This window comes from Oncorhynchus mykiss, chromosome 12, assembly GCF_057628025.1.
Source record: "Oncorhynchus mykiss isolate SJ-2025 chromosome 12, ASM5762802v1, whole genome shotgun sequence".
Lineage (NCBI taxonomy): Eukaryota > Metazoa > Chordata > Actinopteri > Salmoniformes > Salmonidae > Oncorhynchus > Oncorhynchus mykiss.
The window spans coordinates 18,032,306-18,055,089 of record NC_143033.1 but is presented as its reverse complement, the minus strand read 5'-3'; the positions used below and the strand labels follow the sequence as shown (position 1 = coordinate 18,055,089).

Below are 22,784 nucleotides of genomic sequence, written 5' to 3'. Positions count from 1 at the left end.
TGAGGCATGAGCTTGCCGTTTATTATTGTTATCAAGAAGTTACCATGGTTACCTGCATTGAAATACAATACGATAAACCTCAAGCTTTGTGAGAAAGCTCCAACTCCATGACATGGGGTAGAGAGCTACTGGATTATTACACAAACAGTAAATCTTATTGGCAATTAGATATGTTTAGTAAGTACATTCTCCTCCACAAGATATTCATGTACAATATACAAGTTAAAAAATATAATTTGTTTGTTTCGCATTGAGTTCAAAAAATGTTGTGTTTTTTATGCTTTCCGGTTGACAAAGTGTTTTCAGGTATTGAGAGCACTGGTTTGTCAAACAGAGTATAACCAACACATACTGTATAATGCATAGGGAGTCAGATCTATGCATGTAGATGCTTTACGTGACAGAAAGACAGGAAATAAGAGATGACGCCGTTTCATCATGATCAGAAGAGAAGACCAGGCATTGAGGAGCAGGCAGCTGAAACAGCAGTATTCTCTGGACACACACACACACACACATCCTTTCACACACAAATCCTAACACCACGATACATAAAAACACCAGAAGCAGGCCAGACTAGTGTTCGACAAACAAACACACACACACACACACACACACACACACACACAACAATGAAAGGGTATAATACACACAGCAGATACTAAGGATCCCCTAACTCAGTCAATGGAGGGTCTCCACCCAGCAGAGAAACAAACAAACCATTCAGAAGAACAATAACTGCTCTGATACACAAGAAAAGGATGAAGACACCGATCTAAAGTGTTTCCCAGCACAGCTGATCCTAGATCAGTGGTTAGGGGTAACCTGGAGCCCCAGAGAGGCTGAGAAAAGGGGTGTTCTAGTCCTCCCTCGTTGCTAAGGACGGCAAACTTACATCGACCAATCCAATAGTGTTTAAATCATGAGGGGGAGTGAACAAGTGCACACTTCTGAGAAAAAGTGTGGAAAATTAGTATGTCCAGAGTTACATTCTCAAGACCAAAACAACTTCCTCCTCAACCCTACCTGCGTTACACAAAGGGCTGATCTGAAATGGCACCCTATTCCCTATATAGGTTAATACTTCTGTCCTCATAAGGCTCTGGACAAAAAGTGTGCATAGCATTACATTGGGAATAAGGTGCAATGCCAAACAAAGACAAAGGGTTTTAACCAGTAATCATGTGTAGAATGGAAGGAGTGTGTTGGTGAAAAAAAGCTAACGTTATATGTTAGATTGTTACCATGATAAAGTACATACAAAACACATATATTAAATGATTGTATCAACCTGGAAAACAACCCTTTCCAGAATACTGTAGTAGACAATAAGCACTTATTTCCATATGGACAACAGACTGAGAAAGTAATGTGGTTAAGTGTGATGCACTTAGCAAAATAATAAACGGAGAGACTGAAAACTGCACATTCAACTGTGTAACACCAATGTAGAACAAAGGAATTTGCAACTGACTCCAACTGTGTGTCCTTGACCAAATTCAGCCAAACAACAGTGGGCCTGTAGTTTCCATGACAACCACAACAATGAATACTAAAATTGCCAGAGATAACAAATGTGGGTAGCTTCTCGAAACAGAGAAAGTTAGGTTCATGTGGTGCTTCAAAAGTACACAACAGGCATTCATCTTTAAAAAGAACAGAAGAAGCACAAAATGTAATAGTTTCATTACGATGTTTGTTTAGAAAATAAAGAAATGTAAAACTTTTTTTGGGGGGGGGGGGGCAGCTACGCTTCAGTGGCGATGCCTGCTGCGGACTGGCATAAAGAACAAGTTACCCCAGAAACTCTGAAACCGTTTCCATAGTAACTTTGACACAGAAGAGCCTGGGAGGAAGCACCCAACCTATTGCCTCGTCCCCTACTGTCTGTGCTGTAGACAACTCTTCTAACGTTTGTTGTCAAAACAGGACTTACATACAGTATGAGGAGAGGCTACCCCACCAAACCTCCAGAAACTACCAACTACCCTCAGACCCCACATTAGAGCTTAGTGGGACCACAAGGCACCCAGGGAAACAGAGTTCTAGCCAACATCTCCCCCCAGGGTACATGGCTTGGGCTGTAGCCATTACTTTGCTATGGGAATGCTGCGTTAAGGACATCAGTGTGAGGAATGGTAATTAAGGGAGACAGTATTACATAGTGTGGCAACAACAAAAAACATGTCAACAAAAACATGAAATAAAAAAAACATAAAAAAATTATAAAATGTCTTTAAAAGGCAAAACCAATATCCTCCCCAACATACTGAATAGTAATCCACTGGGAAGTTAGAGACTACAATACCCAGAATTCTTCCTTCAGTAACAGAAAACATGACACTTAACATTATCACTGGAAATATCCCTTTTTTCTCAAAAAATGGTTTAGCCGGGCAGAGGGAAACCACTGATTGGCTGAGACGTTGGATGATACCATTTTGGTTTTTGGCACAGGCCTTTTTTCTCAACTCTGAGAAGGGCTCACTCATCTCACTAGCTCCCAAAACAAACTAGCTACGTGTTTCTTTCCTTTAGTAAATAAGAAAAAATACAACAATTCATGGCAAAAAAGGGAGAGAGAGTGGAGCAAAGACAAACAGAACAGGTTAGCTAGGTTGTTCTCCCTCTGGTGAGCAGAGTGCCGCTAGTCTCAGCCTGGGTCTGGTCTGAGACAGGTTTAAACTCAGGCTGAGCTTTAGTTTAGGGGTTTAGGCTTGTTATTAAGTTCGGTCATTAAGCTCGTTAGGGCTCTCCAGATATTCACAGTGGTTTATAAGGGGACGAGACGGCTACTGTTCCTAGAGAGAGAGGGATGAGAAGGAGAGAGGGAACAAAAACCCCTCCGTTAATCTCAGTTCTCTTGTAGACCTCTCTCAGATTTTAGTTTTTCGTAATTTTACATTTTCTTCTTTTCATTGTAGTAATTGTGATCACGTCTCAGGCGTTCAGGTGCGGCTGGCAAAAAAATGTAATTCCTGAGAGAGGCAAAGGGAGAGAGATGTCAGGTCATTTACAAATAACAAAACAAATATTTTTAAAAAATAAGTTAGTTCCAAAAGATCCAACCACAACATGAACTCAAGACATAGTTCCTGTAGTTACCTGGGACAGCATTGGGGTCAAAGGGTAATCTCATCTGTAGCTCTTCTGCTGCTGCATCAGACCGACGTTCTCATACACTCTGGAGCAGTCCTCCCTCATTCTACACACACACACACACACACACACACACCCCGAGAGAAACACATCAGCCAAGGTATTTCTCAACTGAAGCTGACTAGCTGAGCACTAGTTTGATTATACACAGAGTATACCAAAAATTAGAAACACCTTCCTAATATTCAGTTGCACCCCCCTTTTGCCTTCAGAACAGCCCAATTTGTCAGAGCACGAACTCTATAAGTGTGGAAATCTTTCCACAGGGACGCTGGCCCATGTTGACGACAATGACACAGTTGTGTCAAGTTGGCTGGATGTCCTTTGGCTGGTGGATCATTCTTTTTACCCCTTCTTTCTCACCAATTTCTTGGTATCCAATTGGTAGTAGTTACAGTCTTGTCTCATCGCTGCAACTTCCGTACAGACTTGGGAGAGGCGAAGGTCGAGAGCCACGCGTCCTCCGAAACACAACCCAACTGCTTCTTAACACAATGCACATCCAACCCAGAAGCCAGCCGCACCAATGTGTCGGAGGAAACACCGTACACCTGGCGACCTGGTCAGCATGCACAGCGCCCGGCCCGCAACTGGAGTCGCTAGTGCGCGATGAGACAAGGATATCCCTGCCGGCCAAACCCTCCCTAACCCGGACGACGCTGGGCCAATTGTGCGCCGCCCCATGGGCCTCCCGGTCGCGGCCGGCTGTGACAGAGCCTGGGCTCGAAACCAGAATCTCTGGTGGCACAGCTAGCACTGCGATGCAGTGCCTTAGACCACTGCGCCACCCGGGAGGCCATGGTGGACCATTCTTGATACATACGGGAAACTGTTGAGTGTGAAAAACCCAGCAGCGTTGCAGTTCTTGACATAAACTGGTGCGCCCGACAACTACTGCCATACCCCGTTCAAAGCCACCAAAATATATTTAACAAGTGACATCAATAAGGAATCATAGCTTTCAACTGGATTCATCTGGTCAGTCTATGACATGGAAAGAGCAGGTGTTCTTGTTTAGGTTGTATACTCTGTGTAGTAGCTGCTAGTTGGTAGGTACTCACTCTGCACAGGTGGGGCTGGGGGTGCAGGGAGGCAGAGGGCTCTGCAGCTGGTCTCCACCAGTCAGGTCAGATAGAGAATACTTAATGTTGGTGTACTCCCTCCCCTTTATCTTACTCTTCTGTTAGAGAGAGGAAGGATGTTAAAGAAAGACTTTCACGGACACGCACACACGGGACACACACGCACCTGTTCCTCCTCTATGCGTCTCTGCAGTGTCTCTATGTAGTGCTGGACAGCCATGTAGATGAACCTGTACTGGGCCTCAGTCTGAACCATCCCAGACCGCTGGGAACGAACCATCTGGATGCTCTTAGGAACGTCTATGTCACAGTCCACTCCTACAGAGACAGAAGAGGTTAGACTAGGAACGTCTGTGTCACAGTCCACTCCTACAGAGACAGAAGAGGTTAGACTAGGAACGTCTATGTCACAGTCCACTCCTACAGAGACAGAAGAGGTTAGACTAGGAACGTCTGTGTCACAGTCCACTCCTACAGAGACAGAAGAGGTTAGACTAGGAACGTCTGTGTCACAGTCCACTCCTACAGAGACAGAAGAGGTTAGACTAGGAACGTCTATGTCACAGTCCACTCCTACAGAGACAGAAGAGGTTAGACTAGGAACGTCTGTGTCACAGTCCACTCCTACAGAGACAGAAGAGGTTAGACTAGGAACGTCTGTGTCACAGTCCACTCCTACAGAGAGAAGAGAGACTAGGAACGTTTATGTCACAGTCCACTCCTACAGAGAGAAGAGAGACTAGGAACGTTTATGTCACAGTCCACTCCTACAGAGAGAAGAGAGACTAGGAACGTCTGTGTCACAGTCCACTCCTACAGAGAGAAGAGGTTAGACTAGGAACGTCTGTGTCACAGTCCACTCCTACAGAGACAGAAGAGGTTAGACTAGGAACGTCTGTCACAGTCCACTCCTACAGAGAGAAGAGAGACTAGGAACGTCTGTGTCACAGTCCACTCCTACAGAGAGAAGAGAGACTAGGAACGTCTGTGTCACAGTCCACTCCTACAGAGACAGAAGAGGTTAGACTAGGAACGTCTGTGTCACAGTCCACTCCTACAGAGACAGAAGAGGTTAGACTAGGAACGTCTGTGTCACAGTCCACTCCTACAGAGAGAAGAGAGACTAGGAACGTCTGTGTCACAGTCCACTCCTACAGAGAGAAGAGAGACTAGGAACGTTTGTGTCACAGTCCACTCCTACAGAGAGAAGAGAGACTAGGAACGTCTGTGTCACAGTCCACTCCTACAGAGAGAAGAGGTTAGACTAGGAACGTCTGTGTCACAGTCCACTCCTACAGAGACAGAAGAGGTTAGACTAGGAACGTCTGTGTCACAGTCCACTCCTACAGAGACAGAAGAGGTTAGACTAGGAACGTCTGTGTCACAGTCCACTCCTACAGAGAGAAGAGAGACTAGGAACGTCTGTGTCACAGTCCACTCCTACAGAGAAGGAAGAGGTTAGACTAGGAACGTCTGTGTCACAGTCCACTCCTACAGAGAAGGAAGAGGTTAGACTAGGAACGTCTGTGTCACAGTCCACTCCTACAGAGAAGGAAGAGGTTAGACTAGGAACGTCTGTGTCACAGTCCACTCCTACAGAGAAGGAAGAGGTTAGACTAGGAACGTCTGTGTCACAGTCCACTCCTACAGAGAGAAGAGAGACTAGGAACGTCTATGTCACAGTCCACTCCTACAGAGAGAAGAGAGACTAGGAACGTCTGTGTCACAGTCCACTCCTACAGAGAGAAGAGGTTAGACTAGGAACGTCTGTGTCACAGTCCACTCCTACAGAGAGAAGAGGTTAGACTAGGAACGTCTGTGTCACAGTCCACTCCTACAGAGAGAAGAGGTTAGACTAGGAACGTCTGTGTCACAGTCCACTCCTACAGAGAGAAGAGGTTAGACTAGGAACGTCTGTGTCACAGTCCACTCCTACAGAGAGAAGAGGTTAGACTGTAGACACAGATACCCTTGGGGTCTGAACAAGGCAGAAGCTTTCTTTATGGAAATGATCTCATGTAGCAGAAATAGATGAAGTATTTTCACTCACCTTTTTCCCTGATGACGTCAATGAGGATGTCAATCACTATGAACGTTCCTGTCCGTCCAATACCAGCACTGGAGAGAGAGAGAGAGAGGGAATTAGAGAGCAACAGTACATATAACTGTGTCTGTGTGTCTGTGTGTGTGTGTGTGTGTGTGTGTGTACCTGCAGTGCACCACTATGGGCCCAGCCTCTAGAATGCTCTCCTGTTTGAGGTTGACCTCCTCTAGGAAGTCCAGAACACCCCCGGGGTCTGTAGGGACACCATGGTCCGGCCACGCTCTGAAATGGTACTGCCACACTGTCCGCTCTGTGTTACCCTGAAACACACACACATTTTGAAGTAGCATGCATGCTCACATACACAGCTAAGGACACACACACAAAATAAAAAAAACAAAAAAAAAAAACAGTCCCTCCTCTTACCTGTCCAACCTTGGACAGTTTGAGTTCTCGTAGGATGTAGTCGTGAGCAGACGTCTCTTTGACGTTGCGGACACGCATGATTCCATACTCCTTCAGAGATGACATGTCTGGCCAGTACTTCACACACTTACTCTGTGGGGAGACAAAGTATCTCAATTGACGTGCATACTTCTGCCCCAAAACCACAGCAGCAGTTCACACTGAAACCTATGAAGAAGCTCTCCTGGTTTTCAGAGATGCTTGAAATGGAGAACCACAACAGCAGTCAGCCAGTTACCTTTCCCCTCTCCACCTCCTTGGTAGTCATGACGATGACCCGGGAGTTCTCCTGGAAGACCATCCTCCAGAAGTCACTGATGGTGTTCTGTAGACAGCCCTGCGTGGCGATGTACGACTTCTTCAGCTTGGTGCTGTTACACTTCCACTCCAACTCCGGCTAGAGAGAAAGAACAGTTCCACAGAGACAGGCGCTGGATGTAGTAGTGTGTTGAGGAAATCAGACTTAAGTGCAACGCAAACAAAGTAACATACAGCAATTGTCTTAGCAGTCCATGTCACGCACTCAATGAATGAAACGACAAGACAAACAGTAAGCTTGCGTATTCATTTGTATTTCGTAGAGCTGTCACATACAGGAAATTGCAGATTGTGCTTGAAATAGAGCTGTACGCAAGTGTGTGGAGTTTACCGTGAGGTCATTTCGATACCATATTGTGTGTGTCTGACAGGTGTGTGTGTTTCCTGAGAATGAAGTGAGTTTACCATGATGTCAGTTACTACCATGATGAGATTGGCGTTAATATAGTCCGAGCCAGCCTCAGATCCATCCCCATCATTCAGCACCACACGAGTGTGATCAACTAGAGAGGGAAAGAGAGAGAAAGAGAGAAGAGTCATGATTAAAATCAGACCAATATCCAGGCTGCAACAACAGGGTGGGGGGTCAGTCAGTCGTGATATTTGATAGGGTATGATGTGTGTGTTCTCTCACAGGGCAGGATGTTCTTGTATCGGTTCTTGTTCTTGTTTTCAGCTCTCTGCCCCTCCTTACGGCTGTAGAGAAGCTTACACTCCTGCTGCTGCAACGTCTGGGTGGGACAAAGGAAAAGGGATACTTGTTAAAAGTCTATGGGTATCTCCTAGCATGCTAGCTGATACCCATAGAACTCCAGTCATTGCGCTAATGCTAGTTAGCAATAGCGCAAGGTAACAACTTCCTTCAAGCTGCACACAGAGACATAAATATTGTATCCATGAGTTCATCCGACTCTGTGGAAGTAGATAAAGGGCATCATTGTCAAAATCCCAAAGTATCCCTTTAAAAATGTATCCTCAACGTATTGCTTTAATCTATTTCAATAATTCAGATATGGAGCGTGGCTAGGTTATCGGGAGACAGACAGATGACATGTGAGAATGTAGCTTGAGCATGTACAACGGTATAAAAAAAAACTTTTCCTGACATAAGAACAACACTACATTAAATACTTATTTTGAAACGCAATGGAGCGTCTCTTACCTCAAACTCTTCCCAGAAGCCCTGTTTGACCTTGTCCGTGGCCTCGGCCAGTTTACTGAGCTCTCTCACTCTGCTCTCTATCTCTGCTGCATTGATACGCGTGGTGTTCAGGGGCTGGGGTAAGACGCATACAAGTTTAGAAACAAGAAATCTATGGATTATTAAAGCTTCTGAAAGACAAAAAGGGCATAAATGATCAAGATCAGGGGAATGATATGTAGCTTGCTGACAAGAGAGAGAGAGCAGGCTGAAGAGCGACCTGTTTGAGTTGCAGCACCGTGCCCAGTGTCTCCACCATGGGGTTCTTCTTATAGTGCTCCACCAGGTCTGTCAGAGAGTCAAACTTCTCTCCTCCACCAACGTCATACTTTAGGTCATGCTGAGAAACACACACAATGTGGACCGTCCCTTCACCCACAGAGATATGCGAGAGGCTCTTTGACTATTTTAAATATCATGTAGTGTATCTGTGGTCATAAGCCACATCTTTAGCTCGAGGGAGGGGAGGGAAGGAGGGAGGGAGGGAGGGAGGGAGGGAAGGAGGGAGGGGAGGGAGGGAGGGAGGGAAGGAGGGAGGGGAGGGAGGGAGGGAGGAGGGGAGGGAGGGGAGGGAGGGAAGGAGGGAGGGGAGGGAGGGAGGGAGGAGGGGAGGGAGGGAAGGGAGGGAGGGAAGGAGGGAGGGAAGGAGGGGAGGGGAGGGAGGGAGGGAGGGATGGAGGGAGGGAGGGAGGGAGGGAGGGAGGGAGGGAGGGAGGGAGGGAGGGAGGGAGGGAGGGAGGGAGGGAGGGAGGGAGGGAGGGAAGGAGGGAGGGAGGAAGGGAAGGAGGGAGGAAGGGAGGGAAGGAGGGAGGAAGGGAAGGAGGGAGGAAGGGAGGGAGGGAGGGAGGAAGGGAAGGAGGGAGGGAGGAAGGGAGGGAAGGAGGGAGGGAGGGAGGGAAGGAGGGAGGAAGGGAAGGAGGGAGGAAGGGAAGGAGGGAGGGGTGTAAAAAAAAAAGGACCAAAAAAAGGAAATAATCCTTTACCTGGCAGCGGATCATGACATGTGTCACCTTGGGCTTGTTGTCGCTGCTGTCCGTCTTGTCGTCGCCGGTGCGGACAGACAGAACGAAGTCTCCAGGGTGGCTCTGGCTCTCTCTGACCAGGAAACTACCGTTCTTTCCCTTCTCTGTCAGCAGCTTCTCAGCCTCCCGGCCTGACAGGTGACCATGGAACCACCTGGGACACACACACAGTTTATAGAACTCCACTGACATAGCCATCACATCCACTGGATTGGTGGCTGAAGCAGAGACGGACTGACACTCAGGCTAGAGAGGTACACACACAGACAAGCAGAGACAAACACCGTGTTGTTTCAGTGTCAGAGCTCACCTCTCAGAGGTGGGGTCAGCACAGTTGAGGGGGTATTTGAGCTCGATGACGTCTCCATTCTTCTCCTTGAGTTGGCCGTGGTGCTCCATGTAGTACTGAACCAGCTCAGCCAGGGTGGCAAACTTCTCCCCCCCGTACAGGTCATAGTAATCCCCGGTGTTCTGAATCTTAATGTGGGTGACCGCTCCGTTACGTCTGCCCAGGAGAACACAGGATTGAGAGAAAAAGGAAATATTAAAACACACCCCTCATCTAAAGCTGAAACAGTCTGGTACCCAGGCCATTATCTTCAGTTGGCCTAATCAATTACAATAAAGTGAAATGGTAGAGTATAAATTGGGAAAGTGTTTTCTTGTATGCTGTCAGCCTGACTAAACTAAATAGGCCCCATAGATATTTATTCCTAAAATGTCAACCCAGCCTACGGTAGCTCCTGTGTCTGGTGCTACAATAACTCACCTGACAGAGAGGGTGAAGTCTCCAGGGTTGCTCTTGCTGGGTCGGGCCAGGAAGCTCCCGTCCACCCCCCGGGTTAACAGCAGGTTCTCAGCCTCCACCCCTGTGATATTGGGGTGGAACCACCTAAACACCACATCATCACAGGTCAACTAGCTAGCTAAGTGCATTTGGAGAAATAGGCTACACAGCTTAAAAACAAAAGAAACATTTCCAGCCACGACAGATTCATGGACCACACCACACCCATTACCAGCTTTCACAACAAGGTAGCTGTCATTGTCCTGTCTATAGTTTCATTTGTATTTCATCAGAACTCTATTGTAATTGCCAGTGAGTCATCTTCCCAACTTGGTTCAAGGCCCTCAACTTAGCCTCTGGGAGATAACGAGCAGTCATAAATCACAGAGATCACTGGCTGCCTAGAGAACATATGTGGCCTGCATATAACGGTGTGCAGTGTCAAGTTTTAATGTCACAAGCAAAAGTACAGTGAAATTCCTTTCTTGTAAGCTCCAACCCCAACAATACAGCAATCAATAACAATGTAAAATTAAAAATAACAAAAACATGCATTTTTGTTGTAATAATAAGATGAACATGATAAAGTAAGCAAGCATAGAATACAGGATCAATTCCAGTACCATATTTACAATGTGCAGGGAAACTAGACGGTAAGGTAACTAGGTATCAGGATATATGATAAACACAGTAGCAGATGCGTATATGATGATTATATGTGAGTGTGTGTGTAGAGCCAGTATAAATGTATGTGCATATTATGTGTGTGTGAGAAAATGGAGTGTTCGTGCATTCGGAAAGTAGTCAGGCACCTTCCCTTTCACTACATGTTAAGTTACAGCCATATTCCAAAATGAATTTTAAAATCCTCAATCTACACACAATACCCCATAATGACAAAGCAAAAACAGATGTTTTAGAAATGTTTGTAAATGTATTAAAAATGTTTAAATATATATATATATATATATATATATATTTGTTTATATAAGTACATAAGTTGACACTTTGCTATGAGACTCAAAAAGGTAGCTCAGGTACACCCCGTTTCCATTGATCATCCTTGAGATGTTTGTACAACTTGATTGTCATCCACCTGTGTTCAATTCAATTGATTGGACATGATTTGGAAAGGCACACAAAACACCTGTCTATATAAGGTCCTACAGTTGACAGTGCATGTCAGAGGAAAAACCAAGCCATGGGGTTGAAGGAATTGTCTGTAGAGCGCCGAGGTAGGATTGTGTCGAGGCACAGGTCTGGGGAAGGGTACCCAAAACATTCTGTAGCATTGAAGGTCCCCAAGAACACAGTGGCCTTCCATTTAAGAATGATGGAGAAGTTTGGAACCACCAACACTGCCTAGAGCCGGCCGCCTGGCCAAACTGAGCAATCGGGAGAGAAGGGGCTTGGTCAGGGAGGTGACCATGATGTCTACGCTGACAGAGCTCCAGAGTTCCTCTGTGGAGATGGGAGAATCTTCCAGAAGAACAACCATATCTGCAGCACTCTACCAATCAGGCCAGTACAGAGATCCCAGGTGAACACCTGTTCCAGAGCACTCAGGATCTCACTGGGGCAAAGGTTCACCTTCAAACAGGACAATGACCCTAAGCACACAGCCAAGACAATGCAGGAGTGGCTTCGGGGCAAGTCTTGAACATCTCTGGAGAGACCAGAAAATAGCTGTACAGCGACGCTCCCCATCCAACCTGATAGAGCTTGAGAGGATCTGCAGAGAATGGGAGAAACTCCCCAAATACAGGTGTGCCAAGCTTGTAGTGTCATACCCAAAAAGACTTGAGGCTGTAATCCCTTCCAGAGGTGTTTCAACAAAGTACTGAGTAAAAGGTCTGAATAATTATGTAAATACTGTATTTCAGTTTTTATTTGTATAAATTTGAAAAACTATGGGGTATTGTGTAGATTGTTACATTACAACCTTATTTCTCATCAATGTGGAAAAGGTCTAGGGGTCTGAATATGAATACTTTCCGAATGCACTGTGTGTTGGAGTATGTGTGTGTAGGGCATAGAGACAATGCAACAACAAATACTATAATAAAATACAGAAGTTCAACCTGGATAGTCCATGTAGAAATGTTGTTAGCTATTTAGCAGTCTTATGACATGGGGATAGAAGATGTTCAGGAGCCTGTTGGTGTCAGACTTGATGTACCGCTTGCCGTGCGGAAGCAGAAAGAACAGTCTATGGCTTGGGTTGTTGGAGTCTTTTAAAAATGTTCCAGCCTTCCTTTCACACTGCCTGATATAGAGGTCCTGGATGGGAGGGAACTCAGCCACAAACCCATGACCCGATTAGACAGATGAGTATACAGATCATATTTACTTGGGTCCCAGCCCATGTGGGGGTGGAGGGGAACGAGGCAGTTCATGTACTGGCTAACCAAGCACTTAGAATTGTTTGTTGTAGTTTCAATGAGCAAGGCAGAGGCAAAAAAGCCTGATATGGACAGTGATGGTGCAGAGATGGCAAGGAGCAGTGGAGGAGATACTAAGAGCGGGCATTTATTTCAAGTACAGAGGAAAGTCGGAGGTCGGCAAGAAGGGACAAAGGAGAGGATGCTATTATTATAAGATTAAGGGTGGGACACAGCTAGTTGAATACGTCCTTAAATGTGATGGGAAAGCATCCAACAGGAAAGTGTGATTATTGCCAGGAAGACCGTGGAGCATGTATTGCTACAGTGTGGGCAGTTTGAGGGAAAGAGTCAGATCTAGTATGAGGGATACAGGAAATTAGTTGAGTATAGTGAGTAGAATGTCATTAGATAGTCTCAAATAGTGTTTTTTTTAAAAAGAGCAACAGGGCTGGCAGGTAGGATTTAGTTCTCCCGGTCTCTGGCACACTCCAGTACCATAGGTGGCGGTAATGTACCATGACGTTGGATGCCATCCTGCCGATAAACCCCACAGAAGGAGGGAGCTCAGCCCCAGTGAGGTTCCCTTGCTGTTCGCACCACCCTCTGTTGCGCCAAACGATTGAGGGCGGGGCTATTGCCATACCAAGCGGAGATGCAGCCAGACAAGATGCTCTCAATAGTACAGCTGTATAACTTGTACTCAGATGTCATGGGCACAACAATGCAAATCAGGATAAAGAAGATTGATTTTGACCCTCCCCCACATCAATGTGCGACTAAAGGATGATGTGAGAATTATCAGAATCCTGATTTAATCAGAAAATCACGTGTATAGGGATTGACATTTAAGTCTGTATCCATTTACTGAGTATATTGAGGTTGGTATCTTTCCAAAGAGTATACAAGCCTGTCGTTCAAACTGAACCAGATGCATTGAACCCCCTTGGCTTCTCAGCTGGAACTGACAGCTAGGTCCCCCAATGGTAGCTAGTTAGCTAGATTTTCTTGTTTGCTTATTAGCAATTGTTAGCTAAGCATTCATATTTATAATTGATAACTAAACACGTCTCCAAAAATGTTATGGGCAGATAGCTTGTGAATAGCTCACACACATAATTTAAAAGGTAACTGCATTGTGGGCTTCAATTTCACGGATGCCCATTGCCCAATAAAGAACCTAGTTAACATTACCACATAGTTACCGTAATGTTGCTGGCTCCAAAACACCGACAAGGCACATCCTTGTCAAATACGACTTGTTTTAGGTCGTTAACTGACGATCACATACATTCATCATCAATGGGATTATCTTGAAAATGTAAACAGTTCTAGGCTAATGTTAGCCGACAGGCTAGTTAGTTGGATACCTAGTTTCCATCAGATTGCTTTCCATGATCAGTCCTTACCTCCGAGATGTCATTTTTTCAAACCTTGTTTCCTCGCGCTGGCTTTTCCAACTATTGTGTGTGTCTTCGGCAGTCTACTCCCAGCAAAAATGCCTCATAAGGTCCAGACTCCGCTCAAAACGGGAAAATGTTTCGATTGGAATTTTTTACAACAACAAAAAGTCCATAGGCCTCAGCCCGGAGACTTCAGAGAGCGAGTCGATTGTTGAAACGTCACCAGACATGCGACACTTTGTTTTTTTCAATTGCATAGTGCTGACTAAGTTTGACCCTCGCTTTTTCCCGTTTAAATCCTTACGTGGCAATCTCGCCGAAGCTAGCTAGGAAGTTTACAAAATATCCTCTAATTTGTGCTTGTTCTGAGCCTCCTGCTGCGATACATGTGCAATTTTAGGGGATATTTGAAATCGCTGGTACACAGAGAATCTACAATTGTCACGTAACGCTAGCTAAAATCTAAGCATGTTCACTGCTTCAGAGATCGTTGTTCTTCTTGTGTTCATGTCTGCCACAGCGTCCGGCTACTTCGTTAGTATAGACGCCCATGCAGATGAGTGCTTCCATGAGCGGGTTAACTCGGGAACCAAGATGGGCCTAATGTTTGAAGTTGCTGAGGGGGGCTTTTTGGACATTGACGTTGAGGTGAGATGGTATTTGTGCTTTTGTGATTGATTTGGTTTGACTTGCGCAAAGGTGGTGGGGGGTGGCTAGCGAGATGGCTATTGTAGCTAGCCAGTTAGCTTAATTGCTAGTCACAAGCCAACTTGCATGCCATTTCGTATAGTTTAATTTATGTTCTTTGTAGTTTAAAGTTAACCCACTGCTGGTTGTGATCAATTATTTTTAGCTTAGTTGGTAGCTAACTAACTAGCCAGTTCGCCTCTTGATTTTACTTATCTGGCCCAATTAGTGATACAGGAAGTTAAGTTAGCTAACTACTCGCTGCCATTCCTAACAGCTGTAAGTGTCACATAACATAAAACAGGTCATCCACATTTGTTTGACAGCTGCCTATAGGTACTGCTCCACCACATGATGTATTCACCACCATATAGTTGAGAATTGTAGTCAAGCAAATAAGATCCATATTTTTAAGGGATTTCACAAGTGTGGTGCAGACTGCCCCAATCCACCAACCACTGAATGAAATATGTTGCAACAACGGTCCAGACAAAAAATATTGTCTAGCACACCACAACTATGTTCCAACATGAGTTAGCTAATATGTGTATGATATTGTATACTATGTAGATAACAGGACCTGATGGCAAGCAGATCTACAAAGGAGATCGAGAGTCCAGTGGAAAGTATTCCGTGGCAGCTCATATGGACGGGACCTACAAGTTCTGCTTCAGCAACAAGATGTCCACCATGACACCCAAGATCGTCATGTTCACCATCGACATCGGAGAGGCACCAAAGGGACAGGACATGGAGACGGAAGGTAGGCTTTAGTGTGTGTGCGAATGAAAAGCAGACCCAGTGAAATGACGCTGCCATGAGCAGCACTGCAGATATTGAGATGAGCGAGATGTATGACTTTGTTTTCACATGGTCACACAGTATCTGCGCATGTGCACAGGTTCGCTTCCTGCTGGTGACAGCGTGGTAGCCAGGGCACCAAAACAGCAGAGAAGTTGAGCTTTGCGCTTCAATGCTCTTAGTTGTTGCGGAGATTTACCTACTATGCTGTTGACTTTTTCTGAATCTACATCATATCGTGAAATCTACTTTTAAGCTCTTCATATTTGCCAATTGCTATAACGGATTATCACATTTCTGTTTTCACATACTATTCCTCTTTTCTTTATGGTTCTATTGTTGTATCTTTCTCTTCATCCTTTTGACTGGGTTTGACTGGCTTTCGCTTCACCCAGGTGGAGAGAGTTGGGATGGTAGGGTTCTCGCCTCGCCTGGAATTATGTTTGCCCAAATGCATTCGGTTTCCTCTAACCTAAGTTGAATGAGTTTTTCAGTGCAATCTAATGCTCACAAATCACCACTTAGTTACATTAGTATATGTTGCCTGGAATAACCCCTCACAATTTATAGATGCAGGAATATGTTGTGTGCATGATTTGAGACATCTAAGACATTGCTCTACAATACATTACTAGTTCTTTTTATATGACAAAGTACAACTTTGTTTGGAAGTTGCCTTTATTTTTTACTCTAATATGCATGTAGTTTTCACTAGTGTTGTGGATTCTACAATTATCCTAATTGATTGGTTGTGTGTTCTGTTCCAGCTCACCAGAACAAGCTGGAGGAGATGATCAACGAGCTGGCGGTTGCCATGACGGCCGTCAAGCATGAACAGGAGTACATGGAGGTCCGGGAAAGGATACACAGAGCCAGTGAGTTACACACATGCCACACATTAAATAAAATGGTGTCAGAATAGACTGTAGTTAAGAACCTGTTAACTTAATTGTTGTGTGTACTGCAGTGTTTAGTGCTGACAGCCAGTCTTGAACTTATTAGTCATTGTTTTCTGTTTTCTTTCCATCCAGTCAATGACAACACAAACAGCAGGGTGGTTCTCTGGTCGTTCTTCGAAGCCCTGGTTCTGGTGGCAATGACTCTGGGACAGATCTACTACCTGAAGAGGTTCTTCGAAGTGCGCCGAGTTGTGTAACACCTCAAACCTTCCCCCTGTGACTTCCTGTTGCACTGTTATTTCAGCACAGAGACAGCAAAACAGTCACTCCTTGGAAATGAGACTCTTGGTAGATTTCATTAAAAGTCTGAGTACAAATTGGATCCCTATTATTTAAAAATAATGTTTTACCCTGTTACCCCATCTGTTATTTCCATCTTTATGTGCTTCTTACTGTTGTATCTGTTTTGGACTCTAGACCTTTCAAAGATCATAGGGTTGATGATGTCAAGTTTGATTTATTTTCTAATCACTGCGTAAGCAAATTATTTGTTATGGATTACTCCACCCAGCTTGGCCAACAGCAACTACTAGCCATGCACTAGCCAGAGAGGTCTGTCTGTCTCTAGTCAGTGGATGGGATGTATAAAGTAACAAAACTGGGACCGGCATTTGAGAGCTGCAGACTGGTGTTTATGCAACAGTATGTCCCTTATTTGACCCATTTTTTTGACACCTTTGCAATTGATATGACCAACTAGTTAATATACAGTATGCATAAGCTCAAGGTGAGACACTTGGGGCTTGTTCAGGAGAGTGAAATATCCCAGAATGTTCATGTAGAAATGTATTGTGCAGAAGCGACATTATTTTCTGTTATGTAGAATAAAGAGTTGTGTTGACTCTATGGATCATATTTCTATCTGCAACCTTCTGAACATAGCATCCTGCTAAATATCCCTGAATATCTGAAGGTGTTGTATTGTCTGGGAAGCAGATGTTTTTGCTCTTGTTGCTTTTGAGTCAAAGATCCATGACATTGATCTTTGGCAGTGCAGGGAAAACCTGTATACTCCCATTTTACCACAGATGGGTTATAGTAGGTCAGTGTTTACTCAAACCTGGCCATGGGGATCCACTGGGCGTGCAGGGTTTAGTCTAGCTCATCACTCACACCTGTTGCAACTAATCAATTATTAATTTAACCCTGGATTAGATGATTCAGGTGTGTTAGAGCTGGGCTGGCACAAAGCCCCGGACCCCTGTATTTGCCTAGAATCAGGAAGGAAGAACACTGTAATAGATTATATTGGATGTGGGCAGGGGGCTGAAACTATATTATGATTGTCAAGGTGAGGTAGTTGCTTCAACATTTTGTGGGGACTGGTTGTAATTTGGGGTGGGGAAGGTTGGGGGCTCTACTTTGTGGCAATAAGCTGTTTTTTTTCCTTCTGCAGCATATTCAGTGTGGTGCAACATTCAGAACATTGGTATGTCGATGTATAAGAATGGACATGACTAGAGGATTAATTGTAGGCCTATTCTGTCTATAATCTATTTGAAACATCATAAATGTTGTGTCTTACTGAATATGCCATAGTTTTGTACTTTACATGTTCTGATAAGCTCAGCTATAACTGTCACGTGAGACTGGAGTGACGACAGGAGAAATTAGGTCAAGTCACTCCTGAACGTCATCAATGAAGTTCTGCAGCATTTTAAAGAAATATGCTTGTCTGTGGATCCAGTTTTAATAAAACAAATACAATATTCTTTAAAAATGCTGTTTGGTTTCTTTTTGTTTGTCTTGACGTATTATTTATTGGTAAAAAAATATATATTTGACAAATATTGTGGTCTAAAGATCACGGAAATTATTCAGAATGATGAACTGGCGCTGGCGGTACAAACATGTACAGTGCTTCCGATTTCCAGGCGGACGGTAAACATCGATGTACAGGAAGTCGGTACAGCGTGGATTGTGGCTGCATTTCCAACATGGACAACACAACTGAAGGAAAATGGGATAGTTTACCCGTTAAACTTAACGACGGTATTACGCAAACTCTCAATGAGCTTGGATTTACACATATGACACCAGTTCAGGTATTAACATTTCTTTACAGTTTTCGTTTACTTCACTCACATGCCATAGCTAGCTATGCTAACAAGCTAGATAACGTTAGCTCCTCTAATTCAACCTCCACAATAATAATTTAAATATTTTTTATATTCCAGTCTGCCTGTATTCCACTGTTTATGCGAAATAAAGATGTGGCTGCCGAGGCTGTAAGTATGACTTGACACACATGATTGTTTACCATGTAACTCGGATGTTTTGGGTCCTGCATTTCTCCAAAACCAGATTGCATAGGTAGCTAACTATTGGAGGGAGAAAGGTCTAAGCAACACATCTTATTGTTGCTGTTACAGGTGACTGGCAGTGGAAAGACATTGGCCTTCGTGATTCCCATCATAGAGATACTTATAAAGCGAGAGGACAAATTGAAGAAAATGCAGGTAAGGTTTGGGTTATTCAGTGTCTTAGACTTATTGCAATGGTTACCGTTTGAGTATATGGTTCACTTTGACTTTTGATATACAGTATTAAACTGAGACGTTATGTTTCACAGGTTGGTGCTCTGATCGTCACGCCGACCAGAGAGCTGGCCCTGCAGATCAGTGAGGTGATGGGCCAGTTCCTCCAGAAGTTCCCTCAGTTCAGGTAGGGGGACAGCCAGCGGAGAGATAAAACCAGAGACATGAACAGAGTTCAGCAAGCTCTGTTCCAGATCTAAAATGTTAATTCTTCCAAGACTCTTATTGTAATCCTGTTATGACCCGAACTCTTCCTCTTTCAGACAGATTCTGTTGATTGGAGGGAGCAACCCCATTGAGGATGTGGAGAAGTTTAAGGAACAGGGGTAAATATGCTCTTCCTCTGATCTCACACAAAGATGGGAGCTTTTTTGTGCCACATGTTTATGTCCAGATCTGATGCCATACAGCAAGCCTGTAAAGGTACAAAAGGATTTCCAGTCCCACTTTAAATGAAGTACAACTTATAAAGGCCTTATATAGCATACATAAATGCTTCACAAACAATCTATAAGCTTTTGTATAAACATTAAGCGTTATGTCACATTTGGCGGCAATTCACCCCACATTAGGAATGGTTATGTCACCCTTTATAGAGTGACACACGCTTATAGGTGATTTGAGAAGCATTTATGTAGTGCTTATGAATCCATTATGTATGCTATATAAAGCCTTTATATACGTTGTACTTGGTTTAAAGTGAGACTGGATTCCCTAACTGATAATTATTCTAATCAATGTTGTCTTTTCCAGGGCCAACATATTGATTGCCACCCCGGGGCGTCTGGAGGACATGTTCAGAAGGAAGGCAGACGGTCTGGACCTGGCCTTGTCAGTCAAGTTTCTGGAGGTCCTGGTCCTGGATGAGGCTGACCGCCTTCTGGATATGGGCTTTGAGGCCAGGTACTATAGTGAAATACAATAGACTACAACTATGCAATACAGTACACTATTGGACATATGAATCATACAATAGGATTCAGTACAATCACCAGGCTGTTGGACATTGGCTTTGATGTCAGGTACAACAGCACAGTACACTTTAAGTACCTGACTCCCTCCCTTTCTCTCTCTCCAGTCTGAATGTTATCCTGGGGTACCTCCCTAAGCAGCGTCGTACAGGTCTGTTTTCAGCCACTCAGACTCAGGAGCTGGAAAAGCTGGTGAGAGCTGGTCTCAGGAACCCTGTACGAATCACAGTGAAGGAGAAGGGCGTGGCCGCCAGCTGCACCCAGAAAACACCTGCCAGGCTCTGCAACTACTACACAGTGAGTAACATACACTGTTGGGTATTTGAGTAGTTCAGGTTTGTAAATGCTGGATTCAAAGGAAAAAGTGTACCACAACTGTATTTTAATAAATGTAACTACATGTAATCCCTGAAAGTAATTATTTATCATGAGAGGACCATAAACAATAACTAGTAATGCTGCATAGTCCAAGAAAGGTTCAAATCAAAATAAACAGTTTGTGCACAAAACGGGATGACCGGAACGTTCTCTTAGTCTGAGACATTCTTCCAAGACACATTCTCAGAGGCCTCATGATGAGAGCATCGTTACCGGTTTCGCTGTCTGTGCCAGCCTGTGCCATAACATTCTCAAGGACTATAAACCATCTGTGTGTAAGTGGAGACACAAAACACAGGAAAAAATACAAACCATGACTGATCACTTTTTCTTTTCTGTTATTTCTTGTTTGCCAGATCTGCAGAGCGGAGGACAAGTTTAACAGTCTGGTAGCGTTTCTTAGACAACACAAACATGAGAAACAGCTGGTGTTCTTCAGGTATGTATCCTGGCTACACAGCCCTCCATGTTAGTGTCTCACCATGACTACAGCTACCTCTAGTATTCTACTTAATGGCCGACTATATTCATCAACACTGCGGACTGTGTGTTGTTTCTCTCCCTCAGTGTGTGTGAGGACTACACTGTCAGAGCTGTGTGTGTTAATGTGTTGTTTCTCTCCCTCAGTGTGTGTGAGGACTACACTGTCAGAGCTGTGTGTGTTAATGTGTTGTTTCTCTCGCTCAGTACATGTGCGTGTGTGGAGTACTTTGGCCGAGCCTTGGAGGCCCTGATTAAGAGCGTCACCATCCACTGCATCCACGGCAAGATGAAACACAAACGCAACAAGATCTTCTCAGAGTTTAGGAGCCTAAAGAGGTATTTTATCCATTGTTAGCTCAGCTGAGGAGAGCATGGGTTTGATCTTTGCATTGAAATGTGACGTTGTGTTTCAGTGGTATCCTGGTGTGTACTGACGTCATGGCCAGAGGCATTGATATCCCAGAAGTCCACTGGGTATTGCAGTACGACCCCCCTAGTTGTGCCAGTGCCTTTGTGCACCGGTGTGGACGGACTGCGCGCATTGGTAACAAAGGCAACGCCACAGTCTTCCTGCTCCCCATGGAGGAATCTTACGTTACCTTCCTGTCCATCAACCAGAAGGTATGCCCTTTGTGTTTCCCTCTCCATCTTGCCTGCATTCCATGCTCTCTCCATTTAAAACCAAGCTGCCCCTTCCTGTCTCCTGATAGTGTCCTCTGGAGCAGATGGCCCCAGTGAGTGACGTGGTGGATGTTCTGCCCAAGGTGAAGGCCCTGGCTCTGGCAGACCGGGCCATGTTCGACAGGGGCATGAGGGCATTCGTCTCCACCGTACAGGCCTACGCCAAACACGAGTGCAGCCTCATTTTCAGGGTCAAAGGTGAGAAGAAATCCCTCACCTTCCCTGTGTACAGACCCTCAAGTATGATGGTGTTGTTAGATTGTTTATGCTATGGTCTGAGGAGAATTATGTTTACGATGTCATCCTCCTCCTGTCATTGGTCAGATCTGGACTTTGTTGCGCTGGCCCGTGGCTTCGCCCTCCTCCGCATGCCCAGGATGCCCGAGCTGAAAGGGAAGAACTTCCCTGACTTCATAGAAACGACCATAGACACAGACAATATCCGCTACAAGGACAAGCAGCGGGAGAAGCTGAGGCAGAAGCTGCTGATTGAGCTAAAGGAGAAGAGGGAGGAAAGGGCCGCTGCCCCCAAGAGACACAACGATAAGAACAAAGCCTGGTCCAGACAGAAGAACAGGAAGGACCGCAGGAGGAAGACTGCTGCCAAGAGGAACCGGGATGAGGTATTTAGTCTTCTAGAGAATTAAGGGGAGGTTTTCCTGACTCAGATTAAGTATAGTCCTGATCTAAAATGCACTCTACATGGAGATTTCCCATTGACATACATTTTTAGTCCAGGACTAGGTTTAATCTGGATCCAGGAAATTGGCCGTAAAATGCTTTTAGAACATCTTTTAAACATGGGAGCTGGGCCCATATGCAGAAAAAAGTAGAACATCAGATGACTGTTAATTAACCCTTTGTTCTCTTCAGGGCTCGGAAATGGACGATGAGGACATGAAGGAGCTGTTGAAGGACACTCGTCTCCTGAAGAGATTGAAGAAGGGACAGATCAGCGAGGAGGACTTTGAGAAACAGGTGACAGCAGGACCGAAGAGCCAGAGGAAGACAGCAGCAGGCCCCTCAGAGGACCCACCCAGCTCAGCGGGAGAGGAGGACGAATGAAACAACACACCTGTCAGTGTTTCCCCCCGATGTTCTAGCAGCAGGTCAGGCTGTCCCACCTGGCCCTGTTTACCATGGAAAAAAACAGAACATGTTATATTTTAGGGGGGCCTTTATGCCCCGCCTACAGAACAACCATAGGGGAAATACTGCCTGTTACAATAAGACGCAGGTCAGAACCACCCATTGAACTTTGAATACACTTTTAAAATAGAGCCAACTGTTTTACATCTATTATTCCGTTATGAACCAGAGAGATACATCACCTTTCAGGAATGTTATGTATACAGTGTAAAGTTATGCGTATCGCCATATTTTGTAATTAACAATCTATAAAAGATACAAACTGATCCCAGTCAG

The 22,784-nt window shown here is 44.8% G+C and overlaps 3 protein-coding genes across 5 annotated transcripts; 2 read left to right on the top strand and 1 right to left on the bottom strand.

Annotated features, from left to right (window-relative positions):
* ptpn11a (protein tyrosine phosphatase non-receptor type 11a) lies at positions 1 to 14,471 on the bottom strand. Of its 2 annotated transcripts, none has more exons than XM_036937070.2 (16): positions 13,869 to 14,471; positions 10,061 to 10,183; positions 9,602 to 9,796; positions 9,253 to 9,445; positions 8,490 to 8,609; positions 8,231 to 8,344; positions 7,703 to 7,799; positions 7,474 to 7,571; positions 6,989 to 7,147; positions 6,712 to 6,843; positions 6,451 to 6,605; positions 6,292 to 6,359; positions 4,408 to 4,559; positions 4,221 to 4,339; positions 3,106 to 3,205; positions 1 to 2,978 (listed from the first exon to the last, which is right to left on the bottom strand). In XM_036937070.2, exons 1-15 carry the CDS (start codon positions 13,880 to 13,882, stop codon positions 3,136 to 3,138), a joined length of 1,809 nt encoding a protein of 602 aa, XP_036792965.1. In that variant the 5' UTR covers positions 13,883 to 14,471; the 3' UTR covers positions 1 to 2,978; positions 3,106 to 3,135. The 2 variants fall into 2 exon arrangements, with proteins under 2 accessions (XP_036792965.1, XP_090048015.1); XM_090191889.1 differs by having other exon boundaries at positions 7,492 to 7,571; positions 13,869 to 14,068.
* tmed2 (transmembrane p24 trafficking protein 2) lies at positions 14,084 to 18,029 on the top strand. Of its 2 annotated transcripts, XM_021622855.2 has the most exons (5): positions 14,084 to 14,510; positions 15,120 to 15,312; positions 15,746 to 15,763; positions 16,118 to 16,225; positions 16,382 to 18,029. In XM_021622855.2, the coding sequence occupies exons 1-5, from the start codon at positions 14,331 to 14,333 to the stop codon at positions 16,504 to 16,506; spliced, it is 624 nt and encodes a 207-aa protein (XP_021478530.1). In that variant the 5' UTR covers positions 14,084 to 14,330; the 3' UTR covers positions 16,507 to 18,029. The 2 variants fall into 2 exon arrangements, with proteins under 2 accessions (XP_021478530.1, XP_021478531.1); XM_021622856.2 differs by lacking the exon at positions 15,746 to 15,763.
* Positions 17,989 to 22,779, top strand: ddx55 (DEAD-box helicase 55). Its single transcript, XM_021622852.3, has 13 exons — positions 17,989 to 18,354; positions 18,487 to 18,537; positions 18,682 to 18,768; positions 18,882 to 18,973; positions 19,110 to 19,172; positions 19,600 to 19,749; positions 19,925 to 20,114; positions 20,552 to 20,634; positions 20,883 to 21,014; positions 21,092 to 21,299; positions 21,389 to 21,557; positions 21,684 to 21,982; positions 22,233 to 22,779. Exons 1-13 carry the CDS (start codon positions 18,160 to 18,162, stop codon positions 22,422 to 22,424), a joined length of 1,911 nt encoding a protein of 636 aa, XP_021478527.2. The 5' UTR covers positions 17,989 to 18,159; the 3' UTR covers positions 22,425 to 22,779.
* Positions 22,780 to 22,784: the final 5 nt, after the last annotated feature.